General features: G+C 40.7%; 2 protein-coding genes across 2 annotated transcripts; one reads left to right on the top strand and one right to left on the bottom strand.

Annotated features, from left to right (window-relative positions):
• Positions 1–3,527: 3,527 nt before the first annotated feature.
• On the bottom strand, positions 3,528–6,425 carry ccnj (cyclin J; the record flags this gene model as incomplete). The annotated part of the gene is given in 6 exon segments (XM_083897357.1): positions 3,528–3,625; positions 3,628–3,851; positions 4,681–4,840; positions 5,030–5,329; positions 5,418–5,628; positions 6,357–6,425. Coding segments are annotated over 6 exon segments (1,062 nt in total).
• A 10,220-nt stretch (positions 6,426–16,645) lies between these two features.
• znf518a (zinc finger protein 518A) lies at positions 16,646–17,769 on the top strand (the record flags this gene model as incomplete). The annotated part of the gene is made up of 2 exons (XM_083897356.1): positions 16,646–16,976; positions 17,096–17,769. 2 exons carry the CDS (start codon positions 16,646–16,648, stop codon positions 17,767–17,769), a joined length of 1,005 nt encoding a protein of 334 aa, XP_083753482.1.

The raw sequence follows: 17,769 nt of genomic DNA, 5'->3' as shown, positions 1-17,769 counted from the left end.
GATTTTCACAAGGTAGTTTGTGTGTAATGAGCTCATTAATCCGGGGGAGGAGGAGGATGCACCATGGCTTTAGCATGAAAACATGACTGTTGTTGCCCCTGCTTTTCTTTGTGTGAAATATCCTGATGAGAACCCTGTTTAATCAGTGACTTTCAGTCTCAGATCAAGCTGTTCAATGCAACTCTGTTGCAAATGCAAATTACGCAACACATTGCAAGACACAGCTTCTTTCATGGCATTGCAAAGCAATATTGTACGTTATTTAAATGTGCATTATGTAATAAATCTAAAGCAACTGGCCATAAAATCCTCCTAATATGTCACAGAGACTCAGGAATAATGTTCATATAACATATACTGAACTCACCAACAACAACAGTACAGCCAAAATATTTGCATTAAAAAAAAACATTTTGCAGACTGCAAATCATGTTTAGGCATGTGGCGCCACCTACCGCCGTCTACTAATCATTGCAGTCAGTAGAGTCTCAGCTGCCGAGCAACCACGGGTTGCCAGTTACGTCAGAAAATGAAACGTAAAATATCTCGGCATTTTGAATTTGAATGTAGTAACTGTTTTTGGCCACATTCTTACATATGGCGCCTTTAAAACATGTTGGTGAAGAGCCGTTTACCTGGTCTGAACAAGGGCCTTACTCTTGATTTGGGGATTAGGCAAATTGGACACTTTAAATTGAACTTGGTGCGAGTGTGAAAGTGACTTTATGTGACAGACATAGTTCAGTGTCCTGTGACCATGAGAGTGGAAATAATCTGCAGACAACTTGAAGGTTTCAGGTTTCAGAAGGAGCAAAATTAATGCAGACATTTTGGTGAGAAGCTATTTCTGTCAAATGTCCCTTTCTGGTGACTAATAGAATTTCTGAATTGTGTCTGTTGTACGGTGTATTATCATGGCAAGAACACACACTGTTATATGTGTGTTTAAATGAAGCAACAAACAAGGGGAAAGCTCTTGGACAGTATACTTCCTTGGGCCATTACCTACATCTCCATCTTTAATTTTGGAGTCATATGGCTCACAGAATTACACATATATCTGCTTTATTAGGTACTCTTGTTCACCTGCTGTACACATTTCCAATAAGCCAATCACAAGGCAGCCATGCACCACCCCACAAAGTTCAAACCAAACATCAGAATCTGGAAGAAAAGTGATTTGAGTTTGACTTTAAACATGGCACAGGTGTTGCTGCCTGCCGGAGTATTTCAGTCTGAGTATTTCAAAAACTACTGATCCATAGGGATTTCACACTCAAGCATCACTAGGATTTACAGAAAATGGTCCAAATCCCATGAGCATTCTGCCTTCTGCCTTGCCAGAGGTTTGAGGAGAATGGCGAGACTGGTTCAAACTGATAGAAAGGTCTCCAAGGTGAAGAAGACCCTCTCTGAGTGTCCTCTTGTATTCAATAAAATGGCTTGTGAGTGTATGTGGATTCTGAATGTGGAATACTTTTTGCTAAATGCTTTGTAGTGCTTGTTTTAACAGATTTGACATAGCCTTTTCCAGCAGCCACAGAGCCATAGAGAATGTCATTAAATATTTGCTTCTCTCTTATTCCTAATATGGAAATGTAAGAAAGTCCATGCGGTATTGACATTTCCACTTTCCGATGCAGGTAGAATACGTTGAATGCCTTAACTGTGGTTTTGCTGCATGGCCCTGAGCACACATATTATTCTTGCGACTGAGACGAGGACTCACAGAGATCCATGTAAATGAGTAGCTACTCGAGCCCAACGACAGAGGACTTGGTGAATAAATAGTTGGCTAAGCAGTCACTTGTGGATGGCTTCATAAATGTTATTCCTCCCACCAGTTTGGCCACTGAGCATATATCTGCAGTGTTTGGGAGAGGGAAGTAGCAAATCATCAACAGCCAGAAGACTTTCGTCCTCGTCATTATGGTCATTGGTCTGCGTTCTCCTACACAGGAAGTTCAGCAGTGTGTATTTCCAGAACGGAAATGGTATTTTAGTAGGTCTACGACATCATGACATGCTGGGACCACATTGTTTTATAACAGGAACTGTGACGAAAAGGAAAGAGAGAGAAAAAAATAATGGATGATTAAACCCAGGAGGAGGCAGTAATGCGACATTATGGGTGCCAACGGCTGTAAAAACTCAACCACCAAGCAAACAATCTACCAAGAACTGACCCAAACTCTAAGTACAGCCTTAACGTTTATATAACTAAGGCAAAATGACCTGCTCCTCTGTGTGTGAGGGCATGTGGGTCAGCTTTGATAAGGAAATTCAATTTATCATAATTGAGTGAAAATAGCAATACAGGTTTTTCTAAGCTCTCTAAAAAACATTTTTTAAGAGGCACAGGTACAGCAGTTGCAAATCAGAAACATCATCATCTGTTATATATATATATTTCTTTTTTGAGGTAAATTATCTATTCCGAGCCCTATGTCAGTGCACAACATTTAAGCTATAAAGTCCTAAAAATGAAAATATTGACAGTAATCTGCCACACACTGCCCTCTGCAGCCTGTAGATCGACTTGTCACTGGGTGTTAGCTGTTACAGTAATTCTGCTGCACTCAACACTGCGTGGATCTCATATTACAAAAGCTGTGGAGGATGTGTTACAGGCGTGGTTCAGTGCTTTCTAGTAAAATAACCTAAATGACATAGCGCTCACCATGTATTGTTCAATCTATACAGAATCTACCTAACATTAACAAATAATTAAAAGGGACAGGTTGAGTTATGAACATTACATTATAAGTCATTTTTCACCACTGATTCAGCTGCACTGGATGCTATAATATAAAGATAAAAGTCAAGTTTTGGTGAAAATAAAGATAACCCAAAAGCTATTTTTTTGTGATTCAAATATGACACGCCAAAGAAATCAACAGGACAACAATATCAATTCAACTTAACATAATTTTTGTATTTTATTTAAAACTATCACTATGGAAGTGCACAGCACCGACTCAAAGCATCTGTGAACAGCTCAACAACTTACTTTGAAAAATAAATTGCGACACCTAGGAGCATATTTATTCCCAGTTCCACAAATGATGCTTCACAAAACAAAAGCAAATTCAAGGCACCAACGTAAATCCTGCCCTTTTACTACACAGTCATGATCCTAAATCCTAGAGGAACGAGGCGAATACGTACAGTACTTCTGAGGTACTTTGGCTCAGTTAAATACAAGACTTCTGGTCTGTAGCTTAATTATACAGTAACACTGGTCAGTGCAGCGGTGCAAACTCTCACAGGAGTCACCTCTTGACAACATTCACTCCAGTTCTCTCAAACATCTTGAAAAAAAAAATCCTCACGCAGGTTCTCTCTAGTATGCATATTGCACATAGTGTACACTTCACGGTTCAAAGTGCCGCAACGATTTCAAGTCTCTTCAAATTAAAAACACACATTTTTCCTCAAGTCAAGTGTACTCGGTTACTTGTCGGAGAAAAACAGACTTCGGTCTCATTTCTCTTCCTCCCTGAAAATGACTAAATCCTGACACTCCGTCATCCGTCAGAGCGCGGAGCATTGCAGGAGTGGCGCATGCTGACGTGGTAAGCCCCGTCGGCCATGTTGGACTTTGGGTCCAGTGAGGCAGCGATGCCTGGGTGCTGACGTGCTGGGTGCCATTGGAAGGTTGCAGGCTGCCGCTGGAATGGCTGAGGTAGGAGACGGGCCTGCTGTTAGCCTGCTGGGAAAACTGCACACTGGGTCGGTGCAGGTACTGGGCCACAGTGGCTGTCTGACCTGAACTGTGGAACACCATCTGCTGCTGCTGCTGCTGCGTGCACTTCTGCTTGTTGGCCTCTCTGACATCACCGTCATGTGCACTGTGTAAAAAAAACAACACAAGGATGTTGATTACTGAAATGATGACATTCAGTGTTAAAGGATGAGTATTGAAATACATCCATCGTTGAATGAGTAGCATAGTTAGCACTTAAAGGTCCAGTGTGTCACTTTTAGAGGGGGTTTATAGGTTTGCGTAAGTGTAGGATGAGATTTTTTGTAAACTAAACCAAATGCAAGGGCCCTGTTGCACTGCCGTGTTGTTCTTCTCTGCAAAATTGTCACTGTTTTAGCTTTGCCGCTCCCAGTCTTGAGCAAATCTCACTTAAAAAAAGTGGTTCTTAAACTCAATGGGGATTTTTCCTGGTGAAATATGTTAAATAAAATACTTCCTTAGTATTGTTATTATTATTTAGATACTGGGCAAAATGATAAGATCAGATATCAGGAAAAAGAATAAAGTGAAATCTGATACGACCAATAGAGCCTGAATAGGACATAAGTGCTTCCCTAAGCACACGAAACAGTGTGTAAAGGGAAATGTCTACCAGGATGTGGCGGTATATATTTACACAGTTCAGGCGTTGCGTTTCTGAAACAGCTTGTTACAGCTGGGTGGTAAATGCATCAGCACAAATAAACAAAAAAAACTCTATCATACTGATATTAGTATCAGTAGGAATTTGAGTTATGGACACCTAATTTCTGTAGCAGCTTAAACAGACAATGAACCTTTGGCATGTGTTGGATCCTTTTGTCATTGTCCAATTACAGAAGGTTATCAGTATGTACTTGAATTGCCGCGATACATCGCAGTATTGAACAGCCCGTCAAAAGTACGGAGTTAGGCGTTTTCTGGCGGATACACACATGAGTAGCTTCTCGGCACACGGGACAAGGTTCTCCCATGTGTAGCCTGTGAGGCACTGCAGTTGTGGCGGCCATGTCGGGGACAGGTGGAGGACGAGGCGGGAGGCCGCCACGCACGCAGCAGCCAGTAGAGAGGGGGCAAAACACAAAAACACATGGTCTGGGGAAAGAAAAAAAAAGGCAATCAATCACCATATGCAGTAAAAAAAAAAAAAACACTCCCTGTAATGAAAAAACTTCATAAATAGTGATAAATATACACAGGAGACCTAAAGCTAAAAACTGGCTGAGAAATAATTATACTGTATGGTGATTATAGCACATTTTCAATCACACATTGAGGTCATACCTTGCAAGGAAACCTCCAGGAAGTAATCTGCATATTTGGCCAAGTATAGTTTCGATTTCTCCAGGGAGGTCAAAGGCCACCCGTCATGGAGGTCTCCCTCATGAATGGCGATAGACAGGCAGTATTCTATGAAATGAGCAGCTGTAGGCAGGTACAAGTTCCACTGGAAGGTTTCTAGCAGAAGCAGTTCCATGTGCAGCAAACCCTGCTTGGTCAGGACAAGGTTCATGGAACTTATGCAGCCCAGGCTGTTCAGGGTCTCCAGCTTTGGAACCTGGCTTTCTCTTTCCTCAAACTTACCTGCAGGGAGAAACATTCAATGAGTCACAACAACACAACAACAATAATCTGGAGACTGAGCAGAGGGGAAAACAAACGATGCGCTTACTGGCCAACAGAAGACATGAAAGCGAGACCATGGCAAGCTGCTGCTGTGTGACATCATAGCGGTCCATGAAGAGGTCCAGCAGGTAGACGGCCAGGTGTCGCGCCGCAGGACACAGCCTGAAGTGGTTGCTGATGACTGCGATGAGGTCTGCATAGTATCGCCTCAAATTCAGCTGAGGGGACTGGCCCTTGTATGAAGGCAACTTGAGTTCCTGTTAGAGAATGCATTATATTTTAAATCTTGGAGCAAAAAACATACTTTCATACTTGGCTGCTATAAGGTGATCACAGATGAGGTATTGGCATGTGGCAGACATGAATCACAAGTACATATTTTGGTACTATGATACAGGAGTACCAAAATATACTTGACATAAATCAGACTAGTGTCTCCATTAACCAGTTCTATCCTCCAGATAATCCACAATACCAATATTTGTATCCATCCACTCAAACGATTTCCATGAAATTGTGTAGAAGGGTGTGTCGTGACCCAATGAGGAAAGTTTTTTTTTTTTTGTGCATAAATTAATGAATTCATTTTAAAATGTCCAATATATCTTCAACAGATTTTTCACTGGTTTGTACAGCATCAACCTTTAAGAACCATGTTGTGGTTGCTTGAAGGGCTGCTGTAAGGGGCAGGGTTGTGAAAAGGGGGCCCCTAATGAGCATTATTATGATAACTGCCGTTTTTATTATTGTTATCAGGGGAAAAAAAGTGACACTAAACAGTGGTGTTATTTAACCTTTCTGAAGCATCATTTTAAACTTTCTGGGGGAGGTCCCACAAACAGGGGCCCCCACCTATGTGCCCCCCACATTACAAATGCTTCTGACGCCCATGATGTATACACCTGCAGTAAGTATGAATCTGCATACTTAAAGCAATAAAAAAAGACGATACGTTTGAATGAAAATGTTAGCCATGACGACTCACTCTGAACCGTAGCGCCTGGTAAATATCTGTGGCCAGTTGTCCTCTCCACCATTGGTCCTCCAGCTCCATTTGGTTCCCTTTAGAAACCTGTAAAAGACACACTCTGTCAGCTCATGCTCTGCACGTGGGGCAACACTAACTCTAATTATTATTATTATTATTTTAATAACTATCAGCACTGCAGCTGTTGTGTCACACAGCATTTCGTTAACAATGGTGATCAGGAGTGGGCAACGTGATCGATCGATCGCCAGGCATTTCAGTTTGTTTGTTTGTTTGTTTTTAAGGGAAAACAAAACAAAAACAAAGGTGTTTCATTCATTCATTGTTACCGGGTCGTAAGTACAGGACTCACCCGCTGAGAACATGCAGTGAATGTCACGGGCAGTTTCACTGGAGTAAACTTCTGTTCACACTAGCCGGGCATGCCTGCTTTCCACTCATTTGTAATTGTGAGGTGTGGGATCAGCACGAGCTCAGCAAACGCCAATGCTGCCTTTGAGTGCTGTCGGACAAACGAGTTCTCCACCTCTCCAGCAGCCTTATTAACGCAAATGCTTCATTGTGTATCACATCTCATTATGTGTCGTGTGTTTTTTTCTGTTTTTTTTTTTAATGAGGGTACAAAAATATTCAAACTTCAACATATATACTATCTATTCTTCGGTGGAATGTTGAGTTCAACCAGAAGTGTGTTTCTGCTGCTGTGCTGAATGGAGCGAGGATTATTTTTTCCCCGTTAGCCCTTAAAGGCATCACTCCATTGGTGGGACTGATGGAGCACATGGGACGCAGCCAATTACAAGTAAGTAAAGAAACTGCCAAATGTCCAATCACAGCACAGACTGCTGGCAGACAGATGCAGCCAATGAAAGGGAACATTAAAGTCATAACAGTCCATGTGAGACCAAATAACATGACAATATTTGAACTGTCTGGTATGTTGTGAATTACTGAAAACTTTATTGAATCCACACTGGCAGATCAACCAATAAATAAACTTGACTAAAAGTATAGGATAAAATCTGCCATTAAACATTACTTTTACTATTAATTTCTATTAACTTCCGAAGTAATTCTTTTTAAGGGATAATTCCGTTTTTTTTCACCAGGGAAAGTGGGTACACAAGAAAAACACATTTTAACCACATACCTTGTATAGTGTTCCTTGAACAAAAATTTTAAATCATCGCTACATGTTGTTTATTGGAGACGGGTATCGCTCCGATACTGGTCAAAATCACTGTATCAGATATTGTACAGTTAAAAATATAAATACGGATACAGTCCAAAAAGCATATATATCACATGCTTCATACATTCCAATGCACAGACTGTAAATATGTTCAATATGAATGAAAAATCTCTAAAATGACTCAACACGGATGTGTTTTTAACAGCTTCATAGTTCATAAACGGTCTAAAATGACTGAATCGGGCGTTAAAAAAAATCCCTATTGTTTATATCGGCATGTAACTGCAAGAGGGGATAAAAAGAACATTTTAATTTACAGTCAGGTTACCAGTGGCATTGTTCTAATCACATTCTTTCCTGATTCATCACAGATCAGATTTGAAGATTTCACATTAACTACAATTGTCTTGCACCTGACTTGTGTGACATATGAACATGAATTATTATTTTTTTTTTTCAACCAGCAGTTTTATTTGAAGATTTCATGACCTCTTGCAATAAGATGTAATACTCAATATTTATGCTTTGGGGAAGTTGTAAAAGGGTCAGATTGGGTGGACCAGTGGAGGAAGTTAAACAAAATTCTCACCTCTATCATATCTCACTCAAACAAGAATGGTTTAAAAAAACTAATGACAGTTTTATCCCATTTTACTATATGGTTGGAATATTTGTTTATTCTTAATTTTACCAATAAAGACTTTGCTCTTTCCGTGTGTCTGCAAACATTGAAAAGTCCAAAATTCAATGGGACACATTTGTTGTTCCATGTAGTTCTGTAATAATAAAAAGAGGATAGACAGTCCAGGGATGTGACAGCATGCAGGGGTGAGTCTAAGTGGATTGGTAATGTTATCCACTGCTGAGGTGGTCGGTAGTCTTGTTCTTAATGGACTGGATGTGTGTCCAGGAGGAAACAAAGGGTTTCCTGGGTGGAGGGAGCTGGTTTTTGTCCTTTCTTCAAACTGGTGTCATGCAGTTCCTTGGTAGAGGGCAGCTATCAGCCATTATCAGCTATAGAAGTGTGAACAGCCCACTGCTGTTCTTTAGAACAGACAAAAAATACCAAAGAAATATCAAAGGAGATGGTTTAAATGGTCAGTCAGTGTAATGGTTTTGCTAAGAAAAAAAGGATGGTTGGTGATGGCTTATTTGGTTCCTACATTTAAATAATTGATTTTCTGCAGCTTCTTCTTTGCCTTTGTAAGGGAAATTATGAATATTTAGCGTAATTTGGGGAAGATTTTGTTCCATTTTGCTGGCAGCACTAAGGTTTTTCTACCTATTTTGGCTCTTGCATATGATTTAACAGCAAATAGCAAACCAAAAGCGTATTTATAAAGTACATTTTAAGGTTATGTCGGCTCTACAGTCAGAATATTAAGTTGGTCTGACACATACACACACACCAGTGAGATAACATGCTTATTTTTACCATGATCCTAGAGCGGGAGATGCTGAAATAAATAAAAAAAACAGTTAAAAGATTTATTTACTGCTGTAAATAAATCTGCCACTCTGCAGTAAAGTGCAGAAGTTAACTCAAGCAAGCTCACGGCTGTTATTACGACTGTGTAGTAGAACTTCACTGTGTGTTTCTGTCATTTGTGAACTGTTGAACAGACTTCTGCTTCTTTCAGGCATACCACAGCTTCAACTTCACTTCCCATGTGTTTGGCAGGATAATGTGCTTTATATAACTCACTTTATCTGCATGGGATTAACGACAAGGCACACAACATAGTGTGCATTCGAAAAAAATAACTTATAATTAAATGATAAAAAACCCCAACAATATTTCATTAAAACTACAAAATCCCTGTTGACCTAGTTACACTAAACACATGAGCATGTTCAGTTTTCTGCTCAATTATGGTCATAAACTCAGTATTTGAGGCACCATCACCATCACACTTTTAACAACATCATTCTTGATCATTAATTATGGTAATTAATACATCCATATTTAATTAGTGAGTTTAAGTTCCACTTAAAGGTGCATTATGTAATAAATCTAAAGCAACTGGCCATAAAATCCTCCTAATATGTCACAGAGACTCAGGAATAATATTCATATAACAAACTGAACTCACCAACAACAACAGTACAGCCAAAATATTTGCATTAAAAAAATCTTTTGCAGACTACAAATCATGTTTATGTTTTGAAATCATGTTTTGGCATGTGGCGCCACCTACCGCCGTCTACCAATCATTGCAGTCAGTAGAGTCTCAGCTGCCAAGCAACCACAGGTTACCAGTTAGGTCAGTAAACGAAACCTAAAAGACCTTGGTATTTTGAATTTGAATGTAGTAACCGTTTTTGGCCACATCCTTACATATGGCACCTTTAACTAGTGAGTTTAAGATCCACTTAATTCTATAATATAGAATTTAACTTTAGTAAAAAATTAAATATATGTATAAATATTGTTTCAGAAAAATAAAAAAAGTTTATTCATCCTTTTTGTGGTTATTGTTTGCTGTACATTTTATTTGTTCAAGAAAGTTTTCACTTTCACTTACTACCTTATAGTTAAACACCCTCTGGATTTTTGTAGTTCACCTATGTGTTAGTATTAAACTGGCCTTATTAAAATACTGCAGGGGTCTTCAAATGAACACAATGAAAGTAGCTGACAGACAATGTTTACATGGACATCAATAATCTGACAAATCAAATATACTGTATGTTATTGTCCTCACAGGGTTTCTTTTTTCCCTGCTCAAACATTCTGCAACAGCTTCAATGTACTGTTAAAAACCTGTAAACCAGAGTCCAAAGTGGGCAACAATAAAATGCCAGACTCAAGCGCCAGTGTTTATCAGAGTACATGTCAGACTTGGTTGAACACTGTGATAGGCTTTGGAATGAATAAGAAGTTGAGACAGATGGTTTTACACTCACTCCCTCGCTCTCTAAAGTCAGCCTGAAGGTATCAAATCATATTCAGCAAATGGAATGTGTGATGGGGGATTCGTTTCATACTTTTGTTTGTCCATCACTTTCACTGCTGTTTTCACAATATAGTATAAGGATGCTATACCATGCTGTCATACTCAGGAGAGTACAAGTCAATATGATGGCAGTGAACACTTTGTGTCTGCTGAGAAAATGCAGCAGGCTGAGAATACATTCACATTACAGAAGTGACTCCTCTGATTTTGTCCAGACCTGCGACGGCAGTGTGGCAAAGCCAAACAACAATGAAGGAGAGTGTACATGTGCACGTGTGTGTGCCATGTCAAAGTCATATAACATCAAAGTTAGATGACCGGCATGTGTAGTTGTAGATGTGAACTGTGATCTGATTTGAATCAGAATCGTGGCTAAACGAAGCCAATCACCTGCAAAACTAAGGACTGTTGACCTTATAGTGAATAACAAGTTAGATTCTGATGTTCACACGAGTTGCCAAAAGCATAATCCATTCACACTTCGATTCACCTAGATAATGACTCACGACACTATTGTTGCTGTCTTTGGCTTTTCTATATGCCAGTTTTTTTTTTCGCTGACGCCATAGCCTGGAGCGTGTGTATCCGTTGTCTGTCATGGACTTGGGTATTTCCTCCAAAATGGCGCGGTTACAATACGATGTATCGAGTTTTGCATGCACACTTTCGTCCACACAAATAGAGGTTAGACAACTCGTCTCCTCTGAGCTCTATCATCATCAATCCTCCATTTTCCTGATGTTTGGTTGTTGTTGTTCTTGACCTTCTTAACCCTAGAACACTATTGCTCAAATTCAAAACACCATCACTAACGCCGGGTGATTTTAACCCGAGATGATAAATACACCCAATAAAAAGTACTTGTCATCAAAATATATCAAAACATGACAATACATGACACATTTGAGTAGTGTTCTTTTATTTTAAACTGTGTCATGTCTGACAAAATGAAAGAAAAGCATCAAGAGGGGACCATATAAAAATGCTCCAAAATGACTGGAAAATTTGGGAATTTGGGAACAAAAAATTTCAAAAATAAATAAATAATAATGAAGATGAAAACTTTGTTCTCATGAAAATCACATAAATTGGTGCATTATGTAATAAATCAAAAGCAACTGGCCATAAAATCCTCCTAATATGTCACAGAGACTCAGGAATAATGTTCATATGACAAACTGAACTCACCAACAACAACAGTACAGCCAAAATATTTTCATTAAAAAAATATTTTGCAGACTGCAAATCATGTTTATGTTTTGAAATCATGTTTTGGCATGTGGCGCCACCTACCCCCGTCTACCAATCATTGCAGTCAGTAGAGTCTCAGCTGCCGAGCAACCATGGGTTGCCAGTTACGTCAGAAAACAAAACCTAAAAGACCTCGGTATTTTGAATTTGAATGTAGTAACTGTATTTGGCCACATTCTTACATATGGCACCTTTAAGCAATTGATTTATTTCAGTTTATATTTCATTTCACATAGTCGTTGATGTGGGTGGAGTGGAGATGCATCAGAGACGCATTGCATTCACACTTCTGTTCACAATGCGTCTCCGACCACTTCCCAAAGTGGTTTCACAGATCGGATAACAATCTGTCCAACTTAATCCGATCACAGAAAATGCATTTGAATGCAAAGGTATAAAGGGAGGGGGCTTTGTTCACTGCTGTGAAAACTCAAATAAGCCACAGAGGTGGATCAGAGGTCCAATTCTGTACTTTGATAGAGGTTCAAAGACAGACATGGTCTTTTGTTGTCAGTAATTTTGGATGACCATATCACAGTTTGATCTTCTATTTTGATCAATATTTGTTTTGCAATCACAGAGTCATCAGAATTTACATCATAGTCTCCCATTCAGACTGGTCATTTAAAGGTGCCATATGTAAGAATGTGGCCAAAAACCGTTACGACATTCAAATTCAAAATACCAAGGTCTTTTCGTTTTCTGACGTAACTGGCAACCCGTGGTTGCTCGGCAGCTGAGACTCTACTGACTGCGGTGATTGGTAGACGGCGGTAGGTGGCGCCACATGCCAAAACATGATTTCAAAACATAAACATGATTTGCAGTCTGCAAAATATTTTTTTTTAATGCAAATATTTTGGCTGTACTGTTGTTGTTGGTGAGTTCAGTTTGTTATATGAACATTATTCCTGAGTCTCTGTGACATATTAGGAGGATTTCACGCCCAGTTGCTTTAGATTTATTACATAATGCACCTTTAACCCTAGTAAAATGCCAATTACGCATATTTTAGTCCAAACTGTTTACTTCAGCACAATTAAACAGTGTCTGTAGCTGTACTGGAAGGTGAGGAAAATCCTTCCTGAAATGCAGCATTGACAGCGATTTGGTGGTGTTTTATAACATGCTGACACGAGTGAATTATCCACTTGTGCATGAGAGGGTACAAAAACAGGTCGGTATTTCGTGTGTGTGTGTGTGTAGACGTAGGCCCGGGCAGGGACAGCACCCTGCTCTCAGTCAGAGGAACCAGGCTAAAGGCTAAAGAAGCTCAGAGGCTGTAATCCCCGGATGAAACCATCATGGCTGCCGCTCGCTGAGCTGTCAAGCTCCCCACAAAAGAAAAGGTAAAAAAAAAAAAAAAGACCGTCACAACTCCACTTAACGACTACAGCTGAGCAGTTTGTTTGTTCGGCCCGTTCGCGTTTAGCCGCATTTTTAAGTCGACGCAAGGTTGAAAACAGCGGACCTGGCGTAACTTTGGTCGCCACGGTTTTTTTTTTTTTTTTTTTTAATTCGCCAAGTTATTTCGTCTTTGTAAGCGCTTGTGCGTCACGTTAATTCAAACCACTCTAACGCTTCTTCGGAAAACGGTACTTCGGCTTGGCTCACTTGGTAAACAACGGCGTGTGTGTCCACGCAAGTAGACGGGAGAATCACGGTGTGGTAGTTTTGTCGTAACTTCGCTATTCCCAAGGCGCTTTGCTCACAACAAAAGCAGTCTCATCACTTTGTTGTGGTCAATTCGCGCATCGCAATGGCCGCACGATCCCCCCTTTACTCTTGTTGCCTGCCAAAAAGTCTCAATTGATATTATTCCCGTGTTTTTATTCGTGCATGTGTTCGTTTTCGAGTGTTTTTTTTAATGCACCACCCCTCCTGCCATAGCGGATTTAGTTTTTTTACCGAGTATGAAGTTCATAACTACAGTGTAAGCAGGTGAGTTAAAGTGCAGTTGTCTGCACCTGGTGACTGATAAAAATCGGAATCCCTCGTTGTGTATCTGATCCAAATGTGAAAATGAATATCCGTGCAAGAGTCACTTTCTACTATGGTCAGCAACAGGTGGACTCTAAAGGAAATATGCATGCACAGGAGGACCGTGAATGCAGCATCTGCTTATGGATTTAGCTTGAAGGAGCAGTGCTGCATATGCACGTTGTTTTGCACAACTTGAGTGACAAAACAATCGCCCATTAATTTACTGCATTTATGTTGACTCAGCATTGCAGCAGCATGTTTATACTGTTCTTGTACGGCTGGTGCTGAGATAGTTATTCATCCTTAATTCATAAAATATATGTTAGTATATAAGTATTTGTTAACTGTGTTTTTACACACGTTTCTGTCTTAAAACGCAGTTGTGTATGCATGTATCACTTCCATGAAGCAGTACATTTCAGTTCAATTTGCTATGTTACACAGTTATTTGCATTTCGATTATCAAAAGTTTGTACGGGAACCAAAATAACTGCTATCTAATTGCACTTATTTTGACAGGAATTACGATATGATTCGCCATATTAGATATCATATAAATGTGATATTTTGACACATTTTGGCTTTGACAGATATTGCGATTCATGCGATGTGAAAATTGCACTAGGCTTATTGCAATTTCGATTAATTGTTAAGCCTTGATCTGTACCGCCCCAATTCTCTGTATGGAGGTGAGTTGGAGGTAGGAGGTAGATATGCAGTTGTCAATTGAGAAGTAATAGGCTGCCATTTCCATACATTATCTTTTTAGACAAGTTAACACTTCGTTTTCTCTTCATCCTTTCATATACAAATGATTTACTGCAGTCTTATAACCACATATTTGCTGTTTGATCATTGTTATGTTTGGAACACTTGAAATGTTTTTGAAATTGGTGCTGCTGCAAATTGTACGTTCTTGTTTTCAAGCATAATGTGTTGTTCACTTATACAACTGAGTAAAATCATGTGTAATTGTGTAATTTTTTCCCCATTATTTTATAGTTTATTACATCTCTTTCTTGGCTCTTACAGAAATCCGAAAACCCATGGATCCAATGGATAATTCTGCAGCGATCTCTGCAGGAGTTAAAAAACGGCACCTCAACAAGAAGGGTAGGAAGTGGCACAAAAGACCCCACCTCAGGAAGCCTGCCGTTCAGCCCCCGACTATGCAAAGTAAAGATAAGTGTGGACCAAAGAAGATAGCAGACGAGTGGGAGCAAAGCAAAGTGTGGCCTTCATCAAAGAGGACCCCCAAGGAGGCACAACCGAGTCGGTGCATGACAAATGACTGTGAGAATTTGCTGAAGTTCTCATGCACTCAATGCAGTGACAACTTGGAATATGCTCCCAGAGACCTAGTGAGACACTTTAAGGATAAACACAGAGGGAGCCCACCAGTGTTTTCCTGTCACATGTGTACTTTTAATACACACCAGTTCTCTTACCTACAGATTCATCTGTTAAGCCACAAGGACACTTTTTCTAGTTGTAGCATTTGTAATGATGGCGTTCAACGCACATGGCCTGAGTTCAGCGCACACCTGACTATGTGTCACTGCCAGAATGGCATATATTCATGTGAAACATGTCGCAGATTCTCCACAGGCGATGTTGGAGTATTTTTAGAACACATATATGTACATAACTTTGGTCTAGAGGGAGCACGTGATGATCTATTGCTGCACACAAAGGACAAGACTCAGTCTGCCCCAAAACCAACCACTTTAAGTTGTCAACACTGTGGCTATGAGGCATCTCAGAAATGGTTGCTTACTAAGCACATAAAAGCTATCCATGTTTGCCAGAATGGTGATCAGAGGCAGAAGAAAAAGGGGGTTAATTCCATAGCAATGAAACCAAATGACCCCATCCCAAAAATGAAGCCAAGATTAACAAGAAGTGCAGTTAGGGAAATGTGCTGGCTGACACAGGACTGTCTTTCTCTGCCAGGGAGAGAATTCCTGGATAAATATTGCCATCTGTCAGATCCACAAACAACACTAGAGGAGACGCAAAAGTTTTTGATGAAATCTGTCGCTGGGGAAACTGGTGACCAGAAATGGACCAAGGCTCTTAAAACGGTTTTGTCGAATGTCCCTCAAGATGTGAATCTTCACCCAAAGTCTGAGAATGGCATCATGTCCAACGCGTCTGACCTCACTGTCCTCACGGTCAAAAAGAAGATCACTGTAGCACAGAACGGTGCCTATGCCAAAAGGTTGAGAAGGATGACTGCATCAGATAAAGAAACAGTTTTGCCTGGAAGTGCTGCTGAGGATGTTCGGTGTGCAGTTGACCAAAAGGGATGCCAGTCAACTGTGACTGATTATTTACCTTTTCCACAGACTGACACCAAACTCCACAATGATGTATTGGTGTCAGCCCAGAGTGAGACAACCGAGTGCACTCAAATGGAAGAAAATATTGAAAATCAGGATTTAAAAACTGAGCAGGAAATTGAGGAACATCGTAAAAAACACCAGGAACCAGTGCAAGAGGATACTATTAATATTTCCAGTGAGTTGAAGTTGACGAATGAAAGCGTAAAGCCGACATGCGTCAATAAAGTCAAACGGAGGAGGAGACGAAATCGGAGATGTAAAAGAAAGCCCACGTCTAAAAAAGTGGATACAAGATCAACAGGACAGCCCCTAAAGATTGTGTTGAAGAAAAATCCTGTGAAGGGGAAGCAATGGGTGTCAAAAAGCTCTTCGTCTTCATCAGGTGGACAGTCAGCAGCACAGAAAAATTATCCACTACCAGAGGTTCACCAGCAGAAATTGACCGAAGCTTCTAAGACAGATTTGTGTGACCTGGAGAAAGCCATCCCATCTATTCCACAATCAAAGCAAGAAGAAGTCATGCCTGATTGTATTTCAGGGTCAGTAGAGTCTGAAAATATGAACAGTAATGAGCCTGCCATGCTCAAAGAATTGCCTTCAGCCCAGCTAGAAATGAACGATGACTTGGAAAAGTCGCTGCAGTTCTCTCAAACGGGAGATGATGAGAGAATTTCAGCAGCTGAGATGGAGTCAAATTTGAGCGCTGATGCAGAGACCAAATTAGAGATGTGCCCCAGTAATACACAACAGCTCCAAACATCAGGCGGTGACATGGGCCACCATGAGTCAGACGATAAGAAGACATCAGCAGATGAGGAGGAGGTGACTGCGCACAGCAGTTGCAGCAAGTCGTCTGCTTCTGTTTCCCAACCTGTTATAATACCACAGGGTAAGATGGCAAATTATTGTTTATACACGCACATAATAGTATTTTAATGCTTAGTGTACATTTTACAACAAACCGCACTAGCAATCATGCTTTCTTTTTGTCTTTTCCCTCCCTTACAGGTGATGTAAATCTGGATGATTCAAGCCTTGCTCTTTCTTTAGAGAAGAGTAACCACAGTGTTGAAGGGATAAGAGACGGAGAAGTGCCTGTAGAATCCTGCTCGGATCTCCTAAGCAGTACCTATTCGCCTGTGGAGAAAGCCATCCAGCAAGAGCCCTCACCAGCGTCTGGGCACCGGCGGCATTCGGTCCCTAAAAACAAGGAGAGGACCCTGAAGTTAGTAGCCATAAATCCATCTCAGTTGGTAAAGCGTCCAGCGGGAGACCAGCCTGTTGTGGTGCTAAATCACCCAGACGTCGACATCCCTGAGGTGGCCAGGATCATGGAGGTCGTCAACAGGTACAGAGGAGAGGTGCAGAAGGTCATGCTGTCCTGCAAGACTCTGAATGCTCTCTCAGCCATGAGCGGCGAGGCCCAAAAGACACACGACCCGACGGAGGTCCCACCTGATCCTTCGTCCACGGTGAAGGAGAGGTTTATTTTGAAGCTGAAATTTCGCAAGCTGAACAAGAGAAAATATGAAGTCGTGAGCGCGGTCTCTGCGAGCAGGGAGGTCGCGACAAAGTTCCGCTGCTGGTTTTGTGGCAGGGTCTTTGCGAGTCAGGAAATGTGGATGACCCATCGGAAGCGACATCTGCTGGAGTGGAAAAGGCCGAACTGTGAAAACTCATGA

This window comes from Microchirus variegatus (genome assembly GCF_963457635.1).
Source record: "Microchirus variegatus genome assembly, chromosome: 11".
In the NCBI taxonomy this organism is placed as follows: Eukaryota; Metazoa; Chordata; class Actinopteri; order Pleuronectiformes; family Soleidae; genus Microchirus; species Microchirus variegatus.
Note: the sequence above shows the minus strand (reverse complement) of the source record. Positions and strands in the feature narration are given on the sequence as shown.